We start from the raw sequence: 17,318 nt of genomic DNA, 5'->3' as shown, positions 1-17,318 counted from the left end.
TTCATAGGTTCCAGGATTTTCATGGCTGATGTCATGTGATTTACATCATTCATGAATTAACATTTCTGGCTGCCTCCAACATCAATTGAAACCATATTGCCCGGGGAAGTCAAACAGATAGAATGTTGAGCGAGATGAGTTTTTATTCCTGTGCATGCCCTTGAAGGAACACTTTTTAATAAATTGTTTTCATATCTACACAGTGTTTGTTACCTCTTAAATTAACAGTAGGAAGATGGTGGGATTTGAATTCAATAAAAATCTGGAATTAAAAGTCTAATGGTGACCATGAAACCACTGTCGATTGTTGTGAAAATCTATCTGGTTCACTAATGTCTTTTAGGGAAGGAAATCTGCAGTCCTTACCTGGTCTGGCCTACATGTGACTCCAGACCCACAGTAATGTGGCTGACTCTAAATTTCCCACTGAAATGGCCTAGCAAGTTGTATCAAACTGCTACAATGTCAGTAAAAAGGAATGAAACCAGACCACCTGGCATCGACCCAGGCACCGGAAACAACAACAGCAATATCAGCCCTGTCACCCCAGCAAAATCCCCCTTCCTAACATCTGGGGACTTCTCCCAAAATTGGGAGAGCTGTCTCACAGCCTAGTCAAGCAACAGCCTAACATAATCATCCTCACGGAATCATACCTTATAGATCATGTCCTAGACATCGCCATCACCAACCCTGGTTAAGACAGGCCCAGCAGAGGTGGGGGCACAGTGGTATATAGTCGGGAGGGAGTTGCCCTGGGAGTCCTCAACATTGACTCTGGATCCCATGAAGTCTCAAGGCATCAGATCAAACATGGGCAAGGAAACCTCCTGCTGATTACCATGTTCTGCTCCCCAACATTCCACCTCCCCCCCACCCCCCAGCTGATGAATCAATGCTCCTCCATGTTGAACCCCACTTGGAGGAAGTGCTGAGGGTAGCAAGGGTGCAGAATGTACTCTGAGTGGGGGATTTCAATGCCCATCTACTGACTGAGCTGGCCGAGTCCTAAAGGACATAGCTGCTAGACTGGGTCTGCAGCAGGTGGAGAGGGAACCAACAAGAGGGAAAAACACACTTGACCTCATCCTCACCAACCTGCCTGCTGCAGATGCATCTGTCCATGACCGTATCGGTAGGAGTGACCACCACACAGTCCTTGTGGAGACCAAGTCCCACCTTCACATTGAGGATACCCTCCATCGTGTTGTGTGGCGCGACCACCATGCTCAATGGGATAGATTTTGAACAGATCTAGCAACTCAAGACTGGGCATCCATGAGGTGCTGAGGGCCATCAGCAGCAGCAGAATTGTACTCAAACACAATCTGTAACCTCATGGCCCAGCTTATCTCCCAAGTCAGGGGATCAACCCTGGTTCAATGAAGAGTGCAGGAGGGCCTGTCAGGAGCAGCACCAGGCATACCTAAAAATGAGCTGTCAACCTGGTGAAGCTATAACACAGGACTACTTGCGTGCCAAACAGCATAAGCAGCAAGTGATAGAAGGAGCTAAGCAATCCCGCAACCAACAGATCAGATCTAAGCTCTGCAGTCCTGTCACATCCAGTTGTGAATGGTGGTGGACAATTAAACAACTCCCTGGAGGAGGAGGATCCACAAATATCCCCATCCTCAATGATGGGGGAGCCCAGCACATCAGTGCAAAAGATAAGGCTGAAGCATTCGCAACAATCTTCAGCCAGAAGTGCCAAGTGGATGATCCATCTCGGCCTCCTCCAGAGGTCCCCAGCATCACAGATGCCAGTTTTCAGCCAATTTGATTCACTCCACAAGAAATGGCTAAAGGCATTGGATTCTGCAAAGCCTATGGGCTCTGACAACATTCTGGTGATAGTACTGAAGACTTGTGCTCCAGAACTTGCTGTGCCCCTAGCCAAGCTGTTCCAGTACAGCTGCAAAATTGGCATCTACCCGACTATGTGGAAAATTGCCAAGTATGTCCTGCACACAAAAAGCAGGACAAATCCAACCCGGCCAATTAACGCCCCATCAGTCTGCTCTCCATAATCAGTAAAGTGATGGAAGGGATCATCAGCAGTGCTATCAAGCAGCACTTGCTTAGCAATAACCTGCTCACTGATGCCCAGTTTGGGTTCTGCCAGGGCCACTCAGCTCCTGACCTCATTACAGCCTTGGTTCAAACATGGACAAAAAAGCTGAACTCCCAAAGTGAGGTGAGAGTGACTGCCCTTGACATCAAGGCAGCATCTGACCGAGTGTGGCATCAAGGAGCCCTGGCAAAACTGGAGTCAGTGGGAATCAGGGGGAAAACTCTCCGCTGGTTTGATTCAGACAAAGGAAGATGGTTGTGGTTGTTGGAGGTCAGTCATCTCAGCTCCAGGACATCACTGCAGGAGTTCCTCAGGGTAGTGTCCTAGGCCCAACCATCTTCAGCTGCTTCCTTCCATTATAAAGTCAGAAGTGGGGATGTTCGCTGATGATTGCACAATGTTCAGCACCATTTGCAACTCCTCAGATACTGAAGCAGTCCATGTCCAAATGCAGCAAGACCTGGACAATATCCAGGCTTGGGCTGACAAGTAGCAAGTAACATTCGCACCACACAAGTGCCAGGCAATGTCCATCTCCAACAAGAGAGACTCTAACCATCGCCCCTTGACATTCAAAGGCATTGCCATCACTGAGTTCTCCACCATCAACATTCTGGGGGTTACCATTAACCAGAAACTGAACCGCACTAGCCATATAAATACTGTGCTACAAGAGCAAGTCAGAGGCTAGGAATTATGTGGTGAGTTACTCACTTTCTGACTCCAAAGCCTGTCCAGCATCTACAAGGCACAAGTCAGGAGTGTGATGGAATACTCTCCACTTGCCTGGATGAGTGCAGCTCCCACAACACACAAGAAGCTGGACACTGTCCAGGACAAAGCAGCCCACTTGATTGGCACCACATCAACAAATATTCACTCTCTCCACCACCGACGCACAGTAGCTGCAGTGTGTACCATCTGCAAGATGCACTGCAGAAACTCACCTAGGCTCCTCAGACAGCACCTTCCAAGCCCACGACCACTGCCATCTAGAAGGACAAGGGCAGCAGATAGATGGGAACACCACCACCTGGAAGTTCCCCTCCAAGTCACTCGTCATCCTGACTTGGGAATATATCGCCATTCCTTCACTGTCACTGGGTCAATATCCTGATACTCCCTCCCTAACAGCACTGTGGGTGTACCTACACCACACGGACTGCAGCGGTTCAAGAAGGCAGCTCACCACCACCTTCTCAAGGGCAGTTTGGGATAGGCAATAAATGCTGGCCTAGCCAGTGATGCCTACTTCCTGTAAATGAATTTTAAGAAATGTTTGTTGCTTCTAACAATACGCTAACACCAATTTAATATTCAGTCAGGCTTGCGATGAGGCTCATTTATATGTGCTAGAATGCCCACTCACATCTGTCCTGATGAGTGCAAAATGAAAAGCTTCGACAGCATGTCTGTTGCTTGAAACAGTATGGACCCTGGCCAGAGCCGAAGTTTGGGTTTGGATTGAAACTGGACAGAGGTCAGAAGAAAAGCCATCACAACCAGGCCAGCATTCGTCAAGCTGGTGGTTAGCCTATTCCTGAGGACTGAATTGCCCTGTTAGGCCATTTCAAAGGGCAATTAAGAGTCAACTACATTGTTGTGCCTCTGGAGTCACATTTAGGCCCCCAACCAGGTATGGATGACAAATTGCCTTCCTAAAGGGCATTGGAGAGCTAGATGGGTTTTTACAATAATCAGTAGTTTCATGTTCACCATTGCTGAGACTAGCTTTTTATACTGGATTTATTGAATTAACTGAACTTAAATTCACCAGCTGCCGTGGTAGGATTTGAATTTAAATCTCTGGATTAGTAGCCCAGTAACATAGCCACAATGCTAGCCTCTCCCTTTGACAAGAAAGTTGGAAGTAAATTTAATCCTGTGTTGAATATTCAAATTGGGCGGATTAGTCCTTGCCAAAAGAAAACAGAAAAAAGAACATGCCGGAAATACTCAGCAGGTCTGGCACCTTGTGGGGAGAGAGAAGAGCCAGAGCTAACGCCTCAGGTTGACAATCTTTCACCAACCCTTCAGGTCTGCAATCGTTCCCGAATTGACATTTCCCAATCGTTCTGCCCAATGATCTCGCCATTTGCTGGGGTCTCCAGCTGTGGTTTTCTGCTAACTGGCCCTCCTGCCCAGCAGTGGGGCCAGTTGTCCAGTCTTCCCGGCCTTCCCAGGTTCCCCTCACCCCAACCCCTGACCCTTTCCTTGCAAACACGCTCCCCCACTCCCTAGTTGCGTCCCTGCACATATCAAGGCCAATCTCTCTTACTCATCAGTGCAGGAACATTATATGTGGAGTTGAAATTCTGCTCGACCTTGGCTAGCCACAACCCAACCCCAGCTTAAACTCTCCATCAACCTCTCAAACACAACAAACAAAATTCCAATAACAACATCTCCATACTGTGCCTTAACTCCCACACTCATGACACTGCTATCCTGCTATGAAGCAAATGGTCCAACACTTGTTCTAATATCCTGGTGCCACCACAAATAAAAGCACTCAGCCCAGAGAGAAATAAAGGCATAAAGAGACAGAAAATATATTCTTTACAAGTTATCTTATTTCATGAGAACCATATCGCACAAAAAGCTTATTTATCCATAAAAGCTGTTAGTACCTTGGTTCACTGTGGGTATCTGCAAATCATTAAATACTTCAGCACAAATAAAAGCATAAAAAATAGGAACAGGAGGAGACCATTCAGCCCCTCGAGCCTCCTCCACCATTCAATAAGATTATCTCTGATCTTCTACCTCAACTTCACCTTCCTGCACTATCCCCATATCCCTCAGTGTCCAAAACAGCTTAGAAAGCACCTGGACTTAAATCAACAGCCTTCTACTCCACTGCCAATTGTTCAGCCCGTGAGCTAAACCTATACAGTTGTCCATTACAAAGTTCAGAAAAAAGGCCAAGACTGAAACTGTGAAGCTGAAATGGTCTTCGTCACTAGTTCTATAAAATGGAGTCAGAGAAGATTAGAATAAAGAGGACCAAATAAGGTCATGCTCCAGGGTTAGTGAGCATCACTCAACAAAACAACAGAAGCACGTGTAGACCCACAAAGCTTTACACAAGAGTGTTTTGTAAGACATTAGGTTTGGAGATCCTTCTGCCTTCCCACCAGATCCCTCATCCCATCTCTCCAAAATGCAGCCAGTTGTTTCTGGGCTCCACTGGCTGCTTCAGTGACCGTCCCTAGCAAAGAATTCCTAGGGAAATAAGGAGATACCTATTTACCCAGGGGGTGGCGAGAATGTGGGATGCGCTACCACAGGGAGTGGTTGAGTTGAACGGTTTAGAGACATTTAAGGGGAAGCTGGATAAGCACATGAGGGAGAAGGGTATGGTGATAAGGTGAGATGAAGAGGGGAGTGAGGAGGCTCGTGTGGAGCATGAATACCCAGCATGACCCGGGGCCAAATGGCCTGTTTCTGTGCAATACTTTCTATGTAACATTATTCTTCTGAGAGAAAACCTTCAACCAGATTCCCCTTCTTAATTGTAACTCCCTAATTTTTAATACACATCCCCTCATTTCCATCGCTCCATCTTTGAAACACCTGGATCGCTTTTGTCTATTCTTTTCTATAATTTTTTTTAAAGACTGAAATCTTTCCAGGAACAAAAAGATAATAAAGTGGAACTTTAATTTATTTTCTACAAGTGATCATTTGTTTTTCTTCTGTCAGATTTCTAGGTAGTATTGGAATCATTACCTGTTGTCACCACAATATAAAACAAAACCTTGGCTCCAACACATGTTCCCTTCACAGATTGCGTATTCATATGTTATACATCAATTCTGCAGAATAATAAATTATTTAAACGGCAGCTATGTCAAAGATACTAACATCGAATCATAGGAAATAGGAGTAGGCCATTCTGCCCCTCGAGCCTGCTCTGTCATTGAACTAGATCGTGGCTGATCATAAGAGACATAAGAACTAAGAGCAGGAATGGGCAATTCAGCCCCTCGAGCCTGCCCCGCCATTCAATACGATCATGGCTGATCTCATTTCGGCCTAAACTCTAATTTCCCGCCCTCTCCCCATAACCTTTCAACCCGTTACTAATTAAAAATCTGTCTGTCTGTCTCCGCCTTAAATTTATTCAACGTCCCGGCATCCACTGCACTCTGAGGTAGTGAATTCCACAGATTCACGACCCTTTGAGAAAAGTAATTCCTCCTCATCTCTGATTTAAATCTACCACCCCTTAGCCTAAAACTATGGCCTCTCATTCTAGAATGCCCCACAAGGGGAGACATCCGCTCCACGTCTACTTTGTCCCCTTTAGCATCTTATATACCTCAATTAAATCTCCTCTCATCCCTTCTAAACTCTAGCGAGTAAGGCCTAAACTGCTCAATCTATCCTCATAAGACAATCAATCTAGTGAACCTCCTCTGAACCGCCTCCAATGCAACTACATCCTTCCTCAAGTGAGGGGACCAAAACTGTGCACAGTGCTCCAGGTGCTCTCAGCAACACCTTGTATAGTTGCAACAACACTTCCCTATTTTTATGCTCTATTCCTTTAGTAATAAATGCCAAAATTCCATTTGCCTTCCTTATTATCTGCTGTACCTGCATACTAGCTTTATCTATGCTATTTTCCCAAGCTATCCCCATACCCCTTGATGTTATTATTATCTAGAAATCTATCAATCTCAGTCTTGAACATACTCAATTTCTGAGCCTCCACAGCTCTCTGGGGTAGAGAATTCCAAAGATTCACCACCATCTGAATGAAGAAATTCCTCCTCATCTCAGCCCTAAATGGCCTGTCCCTTATTCTGAAATTGTGCCCCCTGGTTCTGGACCTCTTACCGGGGGAAATATCCTTCCTATATCCACCCTGTTGAGCCCTGTAAGAATATTGTACGCTTCAATGAGATCACTTCTCATTCTTCGAAACTCTAGAGAATACAGGCCCAGTCTCCTCAATCGCTCCTCATAAGACAATCCCACCATCCCAGGAATCAGCCTGGTGAACCTTCTTTGCACTTCCTCTTGGCAAGTATATCCTTCCGTAGATAAGGAGACTAAAACTGTACATAATACTCCAGCTGTGGTCTCACCAAGGCTCTATACAATTGCAGCGAGACCTCTTTACCTGTACTCAAATCCTCTTGTGATAAAGGCCAACATACCATTTGCCATCCTAATTGCTTGCTGCACCTGCATGCTAGCATTTAGTGACTCATGAACAAGGACATCCAGGTCCCTTTGGATATCAGCACTTCCCGATCTCTCACTGTTCAAGAAACATTCTGCATTTCTGATTTTCCTACCAAAGTGGTAACGTAACATTTTTCCACATTATTTTCCATCTGCTATGTTCTTGCCCACTCACTTAGCCTGTCTAAATCCCCTTGAAACCACTTTGCATCCCCCTCACAACCCACGTTCCCATCAAGCAAACTTGGAAATATTACACATGGTTCCCACGTTCAAATCATTTATAGAGATTGCGGGTCCCCGCACTGATCCTTGCAGCACTCCAACCTGAGAATGACTCATTTATTCCTAGTCTCTTATCTCAGAGTCACACAGACACAGAATTGTTACAGTTCAGGAGGAGGCCATTTGGCCCATCGAGTCTGAATGAACAACTCACCTAGCCCCATTCTCCTGCCTTCTCCCCATCACTCTATACATTCTTCCTTTTCAGATAACACAAATTCCCTGTTGAAGTGAATCCGCCTCCACCACATTCCCCAGGCAGTGCATTTCAAACCCTAGCCACTCGCTGCATAAACACGTTTCTCCTCGTGTCATTTTTGCCTCCTTTACAAATTACTTTTAAATCCCTGTGCTCTTGATCCTTTCACAAGTGGGAACAGTTTCTTTCTATATTCTGTCCATATCCACTCGTGATTTTGAGTACCTCTGTCAAATCGCATCTGAGCCTACTTTTCTCCAAGGAAAACAATCCCAACTTCTTCAATCTATCCTCATAACTGAAGTTCCTCATTCCTGGAACCATTCTCATGAATCTTCACTGCACCCTTTCTACTGCCTTGACACCCTTCCTAAAGTGCGGCACCTAGAACTGGACACAATATTTCAGCCGAGGTTGAACTAGAGACTTTTACAAGTTCAACATAACCTTCTTGCTCTTGTACTCTATGCCCCTATTAATAAAGCCTAAGATACCGAATGCTTTAGTAACCACTCTCTCAACCAGCCCTGCCACCTTCAGTGACTTATGCACATATACACCCAGGTCCCTCTGCTCTTGCAACACCTTTAGAGCTGTACCCTTTATTTTATATTGTCTCTCCATGTTCTTCCCACCAAAATGAATCACTTCACATTTCTCCGCATTGAACTTGATCTGCCACTGCCCACCCATTCCACCAACTTGTCCACGTCCTTTTGAAGTTTGACACTATCCTCCTCAAAGTTCACATGGCTTCTAAGTTTTTGTATCATCCACAAATTTTGAAATGGTTCCCTATACACTAAGGTCTAAATCATTAATATTTATCAGGAAAAGCGAGGGTCCCAATACTGTCCACTGGGGAACTCCACTACAAACCTTGCCCCAGCTTCAAAAACATCCAGTAACTACTACTCTGTTTCCTGCCATTCAGTCAATTCCCTATCCATGTTCCTACTGTCCCTTTTACTCCATGAGCTATAACTTTGCTCACAAGTCTGTTGTGTGGCACTGTATCAAATGCTTTTTGGAAGTCCATGTCCTGTCTCAAGGAGATTTGTGACAGGTAAGAAAAGTTAAAAAATAGAGAAATATTAAAATTATTAACATGTCCCCCTCATGTGACAATGTCACCCGAGATGGGACATGTTAATGAGAAACACATAAAGTTTATTAAATTTTTTAAAAATGGACATGAAACTTCATCCCGCCAGTGGATGAAGTTTGATGAATAATCTGGAACCCGCTGGGGCTCCTGGCCTGTCCACCAGCCTTAAGCTTGGACGGGCAGGTCTTTAATTATCTTAATGAGCCTGTCAATGGCCTCAATTGGCCATTGACAGGTTGGCGGGCCCGCAGCTGATTTTGCTGCACCTTCCTAAAAATTTAAATGGCCCGGGATGATGTCGGGGGTTCCTCCCGACATCATCCCGTGTCACTTTCCCCTCAGCGAGCGGGCCCCGCCCCCAAATCATTGAAGGGAATATCCTGGCCATGATACAATGAACACTGCCCCCTAAACATTCCTCCTTTTTAAAATATTAGTTCATGGGATGTGGGTGTTGTTGGCTGGGCCAGCATTTATTGCCCATTCCTAATTGCCCTTGAGAAGGTGGTGGTGAAATGCCTTCTTGAATTGCAGTCCATGTGTTGTAGGAACACCCATAGTGCAATTAGGGAGTGACGGACGCTTGATCTACTTGGCCCACCTCATTTCCGAGAACCAGGTCTAGCAGTGCCTCCTTCCTCATTGGACTGGAAACATTCTGCTGAAGAATATTTTCCTAAACACACTCTAGGAACTCTTGACCCTTTCTGCCCTTTACACTAATACTATCCCAGTCTATATTTGGATAATTAAAGTCCTCCATTATAAGTACTCTAGAGTTTTTTCACCTCTCTAATTTCTTTGCAAATTTGTTCCTCCACTTCCTTCCCACAATTTGATGTTCTATAGACTATACCAAGCAATGTAATCACACCTATTTTGTTCCTGAGTTCAAGCCAAATAGATTCTGTCCTTGATTCCTCTGGTAAATCCTCTTTCTCCAGCACTGCAATGCTCTACTTAACCAAAGCTGACACCCTCCTTTCCTATTTTTTCAGAACACCTTGCATCCAGGGGTATTTAACACACAATCCTGCCCTTCTTTGAGCCAAATCTCTGTTGTAGTCACAACATCATATTTCCTCATGGTAATCTGCACCTGAAACTTACCAATCTTATCTACCACACTCAGTGCATTCACGTTCCATGTTTTCTGTCCATTAATTAATTCTCAGTCCATGCCTCTATATTACCCCTAATCCCTTGTGCACACATTTTGCTTACCAACTTCTTGTGTTGGCAAGGTTGGCAAGGTGTAGTGAGTGGAGTGCCACAGGGATCAGTGCTGGGGCCACAGCTATTTACAATCTGCATCAATTAGTTGCATGACGGAGTTGAATTTATGGTAGCCAAATTTACTAATGACAGAAAGATAGGTAGGAAAGTAAGTTATGAAGAGGATCCTAAGGAGCCTACAAAGGTATACAATTAGGTTAAGTGGATGGGCAAAAATTTGGCAGATGGAGTATGATGTGCAAAAATGTGAACTTTTGCATTTTGGCAGGAAGAATAAAAAAGCAGCATATTATTTAAATGGAGAGAGATTGCAGAATTCTGATGTACAGAGGGATCTGGGTGTCCTGGTACATGAAATCAGGAAAAGTTAGTCTGCAGATGCAGCAAGTGATTAGGAAGGCAAATGGAATGTTGTCGTTTATTGCAAGGGGAATGGGATATAAAAGTAGGGACGCTTTGCCACCATTGTACAGGGTGTTGGTGAGACCACGTCCTGAGTACTACATACAGTTTGGGTCTCCTTATTTAAGAAAGTATATAACTGCATTAGAAGCAGCGCAGAGAAGGTTCATTCAACTGATTCCTGGGCTGAGGGGGTTATGAGGAAAGGTTGGACAGATTGGACCTGTATTCATTGGAGTTTAGAAAAATGAGAGGTGATCTTATTGAAACATCCAAGATCCTGAGGGGATCTGACAGGGTGGATGCTGAGAGGATGTTACCCCTTGTGGGAGAGACTAGAACTGGGGGGACACAGTTTAAAAATAAGGAGTCTCCCATTTAAGATGGAGGTGAGGAGAATTGTTATCTCCTAGAGGGTCGTGAGTGTGTGCAATTCTTTCACAGAGAGTGGTGGAGGCTGGGTCACTGAATATTTTAAGGCTGAATTAGATAAATTCTTGATCGACAAAGGAGTCAAAGGGTATAGGGGGTAGGAAGGAAAGTGGATCTGAGGCCACAATTAGATCAGCCATGATCCTTTTGAATGACGAGGGACCAAATAACCTACTCCTGCTCCTAATTCATGTGTTAGTTTGTGTGGGACCTTATCAAATGCCTTCTGAAAATCCAAATACACCACATCCACTGGCTCTCCCTTGTCTATTCCGCTATTTACATCTTCAAAAATGCTCCAACATGATTTGTCAAACATGATTTCCCTTTCACAAATTCATGTTTACTCTGCTCAATTCGACCACTATTTTCCAAGTGTCCATTATCACATCCTTTATCATATATCCTATGCTTTTCCCCACTACTGATGTCAGGCTAACAAGCCTGTATATCCCTATTTTCTCTCTCCCTCCTTTCTTAAATATTGCGGTTATATTTGCTACCTTTCAATCTACAGGAACTGTTCCAGAATCTATAGATTCTGAAAGATGATCACCCATGCATCCACTATCCAGCCACATTTTCCAACACTCTGGGATGTAGATCATCAGGTCCAGGGGATTTATCAACCTTCAGTCCCACTATTTTCTCCAGTATTACTTTTTTTTACTAATACTAATTTCTTTTAGGTCCTCATTCTCACTAGTTCCTTGGTTTTCTAGCATTTTTGGGAGATTTTTTTGTATCTTCCTCCACAAAGACAGACACAAAGTTTCTCTGCCATTTCTTTGTTCCCCATTATAAATTCCCATGACTCTGCTAGTAATGGGCCCGCATTTGTCTTTGCTAATCTTTTCATCTGTACATACCTATAGAAGCTTTTACAGTCCAATTTTGTTTTTCTCTCATTTGCTTTCAAATTCTATTTTCCCTTTCTTTATCAGTTTCTTGGCCCTTCTTTGCTGAATTCAAAAATGCTCCCAAACTACCTTAGCCAATTTTCTCCTCATACCTTTGCAGTTTCCTTTGTTTAGATTTAAGATCCCGGTTTCGATTAGCCTGCATCATTTTCAGACTTAATGTAAAATTCCATCATATTATGGCCATTCTTCCCTAAAGGGTCCTTTACAAAGGATTAATTAATAATCTCATTCTCATCGCACAATACTAGATCTAAATAGTCCATTCTCTAGTTGGTTCCTCACAAACTATTCTAAACAACTATCTAAGTAAAATCGTTCCAGCATCTGTTACCACCATAGCTGATGTTACTTGCTGAGCAAGCCAAATCTCAGAGGGAAGCACTTGTCTTACTGATTATAATTTTTTGTTTTATTTTGAAAACAAGGGGAGAACTACTGATCCCAGAAGCATTTTAAAATTTAAAGATTTATTAACAAGAAGCAAAAAAAAACTTGAGCACACAAGATTAAAATCATATAGTTAAAACAATCTTACAAAACATTCCCCAAATAATCCCACTTGGTCAGAACATAAAAACAAACTACTTGGCAACAGCTCCTTTATTGATTGTTAAGCATAAAAAAATCTAGTAATATTACCCAAGTCAATAACTGTTGCTATCTCTTCCACTCTGCAGCGGAAATCCAAGAAAGTTCAGAAATTGACTGCTTTCTGCAAATAGAGGCCTGAATCATTTGATCGGCATACAGGGGCAGGCCCTGCTCACCGACATGTAAAATGATGCATGGTGATGTCGACTGCCAAACTGTCAAAGGCCTATCAAGGCCATTAATTAAGAGTTAAACTGATTCTCAGGGCTGACCATCCAACCTTAAGGTCGGCGGGGTGGGTTGGGGGGGGGTGCAAGCGAAGAGCGCAGGAGGCCTTTGCAGGATGAGGTTTCATGAAGGTTTTATAACTTTAATAAAATTTTTTAAATAAAACTGGTAGACATGTCGTCCCCCCCCCCCCCCACCCCAGCTCATGTGACATTGTCACATGAGGGGACATGTCCGAATAATTTTCTCAAATCTTTTTTTCAGGTTTTCGCAATGAAATTAATCTCTCTGAGGCACGTTTTTGTGCTCTTTCGTGCCCACATCTGTAAAAGCACAGGCCCCCAACTCTCCATCCTCCCCCAGCCCGCACAGACCCCCAACTCTCCATCCTCCCTACAGCCCGCACAGGGAGCACTGATCCATCCTCCCCCAGCATGCACAGGGAGCACTGATCCATCCTCTCCCAGCATGCACAGGGAGCACTGATCCATCCTCTCCCAGCATGCACAGGGAGCACTGATCCATCCTCTCCCAGCATGCACAGGGAGCACTGATCCATCCTCCCCCAGCATGCACAGGGAGCACTGATCCATCCTCCCCCAGCATGCACAGGGAGCACTGATCCATCCTCTCCCAGCATGCACAGGGAGCACTGATCCATCCTCTCCCAGCATGCACAGGGAGCACTGATCCATCCTCTCCCAGCATGCACAGGGAGCACTGATCCATCCTCTCCCAGCATGCACAGGGAGCACTGATCCATCCTCTCCCAGCATGCACAGGGAGCACTGATCCATCCTCCCCCAGCATGCACAGGGAGCACTGATCCATCCTCTCCCAGCATGCACAGGGAGCACTGATCCATCCTCTCCCAGCATGCACAGGGAGCACTGATCCATCCTCTCCCAGCATGCACAGGGAGCACTGATCCATCCTCCCCCAGCATGCACAGGGAGCACTGATCCATCCTCCCCCAGCATGCACAGGGAGCACTGATCCATCCTCCCCCAGCATGCACAGGGAGCACTGATCCGTCCTCCCCCAGCATGCACAGGGAGCACTGATCCGTCCTCTCCCAGCATGCACAGGGAGCACTGATCCATCCTCTCCCAGTATGCACAGGGAGCACTGATCCATCCTCTCCCAGCATGCACAGGGAGCACTGATCCATCCTCCCCCAGCATGCACAGGGAGCACTGATCCATCCTCCCCCAGCATGCACAGGGAGCACTGATCCATCCTCTCCCAGCATGCACAGGGAGCACTGATCCATCCTCTCCCAGCATGCACAGGGAGCACTGATCCATCCTCTCCCAGCATGCACAGGGAGCACTGATCCATCCTCTCCCAGTATGCACAGGGAGCACTGATCCATCCTCTCCCAGCATGCACAGGGAGCACTGATCCATCCTCCCCCAGCATGCACAGGGAGCACTGATCCATCCTCCCCCAGCATGCACAGGGAGCACTGATCCATCCTCTCCCAGCATGCACAGGGACCACTGATCCATCCTCTCCCAGCATGCACAGGGAGCACTGATCCATCCTCTCCCAGCATGCACAGGGAGCACTGATCCATCCTCTCCCAGCATGCACAGGGAGCACTGATCCATCCTCTCCCAGCATGCACAGGGAGCACTGATCCATCCTCTCCCAGCATGCACAGGGAGCACTGATCCATCCTCTCCCAGCATGCACAGAGAGCACTGATCCATCCTCTCCCAGCATGCACAGGGAGCACTGATCCATCCTCTCCCAGCATGCACAGGGAGCACTGATCCATCCTCCCCCAGCATGCACAGGGAGCACTGATCCATCCTCTCCCAGCATGCACAGGGAGCACTGATCCATCCTCTCCCAGCATGCACAGGGAGCACTGATCCATCCTCTCCCAGCATGCACAGGGAGCACTGATCCATCCTCTCCCAGCATGCACAGGGAGCACTGATCCATCCTCTCCCAGCATGCACAGGGAGCACTGATCCATCCTCTCCCAGCATGCACAGGGAGCACTGATCCATCCTCTCCCAGCATGCACAGGGAGCACTGATCCATCCTCTCCCAGCATGCACAGGGAGCACTGATCCATCCTCCCCCAGCATGCACAGGGAGCACTGATCCATCCTCCCCCAGCATGCACAGGGAGCACTGATCCATCCTCTCCCAGCATGCACAGGGACCACTGATCCATCCTCTCCCAGCATGCACAGGGAGCACTGATCCATCCTCTCCCAGCATGCACAGGGAGCACTGATCCATCCTCTCCCAGCATGCACAGGGAGCACTGATCCATCCTCTCCCAGCATGCACAGGGAGCACTGATCCATCCTCTCCCAGCATGCACAGAGAGCACTGATCCATCCTCCCCCAGCATGCACAGGGAGCACTGATCCATCCTCTCCCAGCATGCACAGGGAGCACTGATCCATCCTCCCCCAGCATGCACAGGGAGCACTGATCCATCTTCCCCCAGCATGCACAGGGAGCACTGATCCATCCTCTCCCAGCATGCACAGGGAGCACTGATCCATCCTCTCCCAGCATGCACAGGGAGCACTGATCCATCCTCTCCCAGTATGCACAGGGAGCACTGATCCATCCTCTCCCAGCATGCACAGGGAGCACTGATCCATCCTCCCCCAGCATGCACAGGGAGCACTGATCCATCCTCCCCCAGCATGCACAGGGAGCACTGATCCATCCTCTCCCAGCATGCACAGGGAGCACTGATCCATCCTCTCCCAGCATGCACAGGGAGCACTGATCCATCCTCCCCCAGCATGCACAGGGAGCACTGATCCATCCTCTCCCAGCATGCACAGGGAGCACTGAGCGCTCCCAGGTGTGCGTCACGCTGGATGGGCCTTTATTGGCCCGCCCATGTAAAATGGCGGCGCTCAGCTGATCGCAGGCGGCAATTGGCTGCGCACCCACCCTCGTCCGTTCCCACCCACCCTGCACGATTGGGGAGGAAATTCTCCCCAAAGACTTTTCTGACTTGAAACTGGATGTCTGCGTCAAATTCACCACTCTTCTCAGCACAGAGCTTGTTTCAGGATATCTCCCCCACACTGCCAACACAACTCCCTTCAATATCTTTTTTTTTCCCCCTTTGAGCTTAGACTCCATTGTCCTCAGTACCAGTTTGAACTCAACTTTTCCAAAATATAGAAGTCTTTCATGTCTTCCTATTGCACCTACTTTCAGGTTAGATAAAATGTAATAACCTTCCCTGGTTTGCTTATGAAACCTTTGTAAGTTGTAAAAGTCCCTTTTAAAGTCCGCTTGAAATTTAACAGCTGAAAAAACAAGTCCCTACCTATCACCTAATGCAATGTTTAAAACCCAACCTATTTACTTGTAAATCCACTCCACCAGAGCCTCTCATTACAAATGCACGTATTCAGCACTTTTTTTTAACCTTTCATCTCTCAGTTCCCACAGATAAGCTGTCTTTACTAATATAAAAGCAAAAAAACTGCGGATGCTGGAAATCCAAAACAAAAACAGAGTTACCTGGAAAAACTCAGCAGGTCTGGCAGCATCGGCGGAGGAGAGCACAGTTGACGTTTCGAGTCCTCATGACCCTTCAATAGAACTGCTGAGTTTTTCCAGGTAATTCTGTTTCTGTCTTTACCAATCATGGACACACACAAACACAGCTTTCTTCACAGGATACCACCATATTCCCAAACAATATTTTAAAAAGACAACATCCATCTTCACAATTCTCGTATCAAAACGCTCGCAAATACCATTTTCGATAAATTATATAAACACAGAAGAAAAGAAAAACTGATCACAGAAGCATTAATAAGAGCTGTCAGGGTTTAAATCATCCATTACATTTTATTACTGATTTGAGTCACTCTGCTCAGTTCTTCTGCACCTAATAACTTGCTGGTAAAACTAGCAACAATATATACCCTCACGATACCATGTGGAAAGGTCCCAGGCGTATTTCAGCCGTAAAGAAACTATGTGATTCATATACGAGGGGAACATGGTTTTTCCATTTTCTGCCTGAGGGGCAGATTCAAAAACTCATCAATTGCTGTCAACTGTTTGAAGCAGCTGCTTTCTAATAGATTGTGTGCAGTTAAACAATGTTGTTTTTTTTTTGTTGAGTGGAAATTCTCAGTGGTCATTTTGTATCTCTATGTGTGGCAACGTGATATCTAGGGTGATCATGGTGTGCTGGGAGCACCTGGGGAACGAGGATATTCTGGAGACAGGGTAAGTTTGTAAACTTCAGTTCGATGCACTTTTCTCCCACTTTTGAATTCTGCTGAACGATATAAAGTTATCAGCTCATCAACGGAGTATCATGCCTGTGGAAAGATCATGCTGGCTGCTGGATATTTATGGTTAGGTTGAAGCAAGCAGCCTGTGAAACCTGAGATCACTTCCCAAGGTGCTTTACTGAAGAGTTTCAGATCTTTAAAAAGGACTTACATATGCAGTTAAAAACAGATATAGGTTAGCGTTTCTCAAAAGAAAAACCTTAAAAATCAACTATTTTTCCAAGGACTCTGAGTTTTTTGGGGGGTCGTCTCCAGCCCAGCTGAGTTCAGAGAATCACCTTTGACCTGCTGGACTGCTGTTTCCTTTCCCCTCCTACACATCATAAGCTAACACATGGGT

At 46.0% G+C, this 17,318-nt stretch overlaps 1 protein-coding gene across 1 annotated transcript in view; it reads left to right on the top strand.

Annotated features, from left to right (window-relative positions):
* Positions 1 to 17,318, top strand: part of LOC121289422 (collagen alpha-1(XXIV) chain) — a 615,168-nt gene that overhangs the window by 411,240 nt on the left and 186,610 nt on the right. Inside the window, exon 16 of the mRNA XM_041208885.1 lies at positions 16,857 to 16,910. Within this exon, the coding sequence (XP_041064819.1) occupies positions 16,857 to 16,910 (54 nt within the window). The remainder of the gene's footprint in view (positions 1 to 16,856; positions 16,911 to 17,318) is intronic.

Source organism: Carcharodon carcharias, chromosome 16, assembly GCF_017639515.1.
Source record: "Carcharodon carcharias isolate sCarCar2 chromosome 16, sCarCar2.pri, whole genome shotgun sequence".
NCBI lineage: Eukaryota > Metazoa > Chordata > Chondrichthyes > Lamniformes > Lamnidae > Carcharodon > Carcharodon carcharias.
Note: the sequence above shows the minus strand (reverse complement) of the source record. Positions and strands in the feature narration are given on the sequence as shown.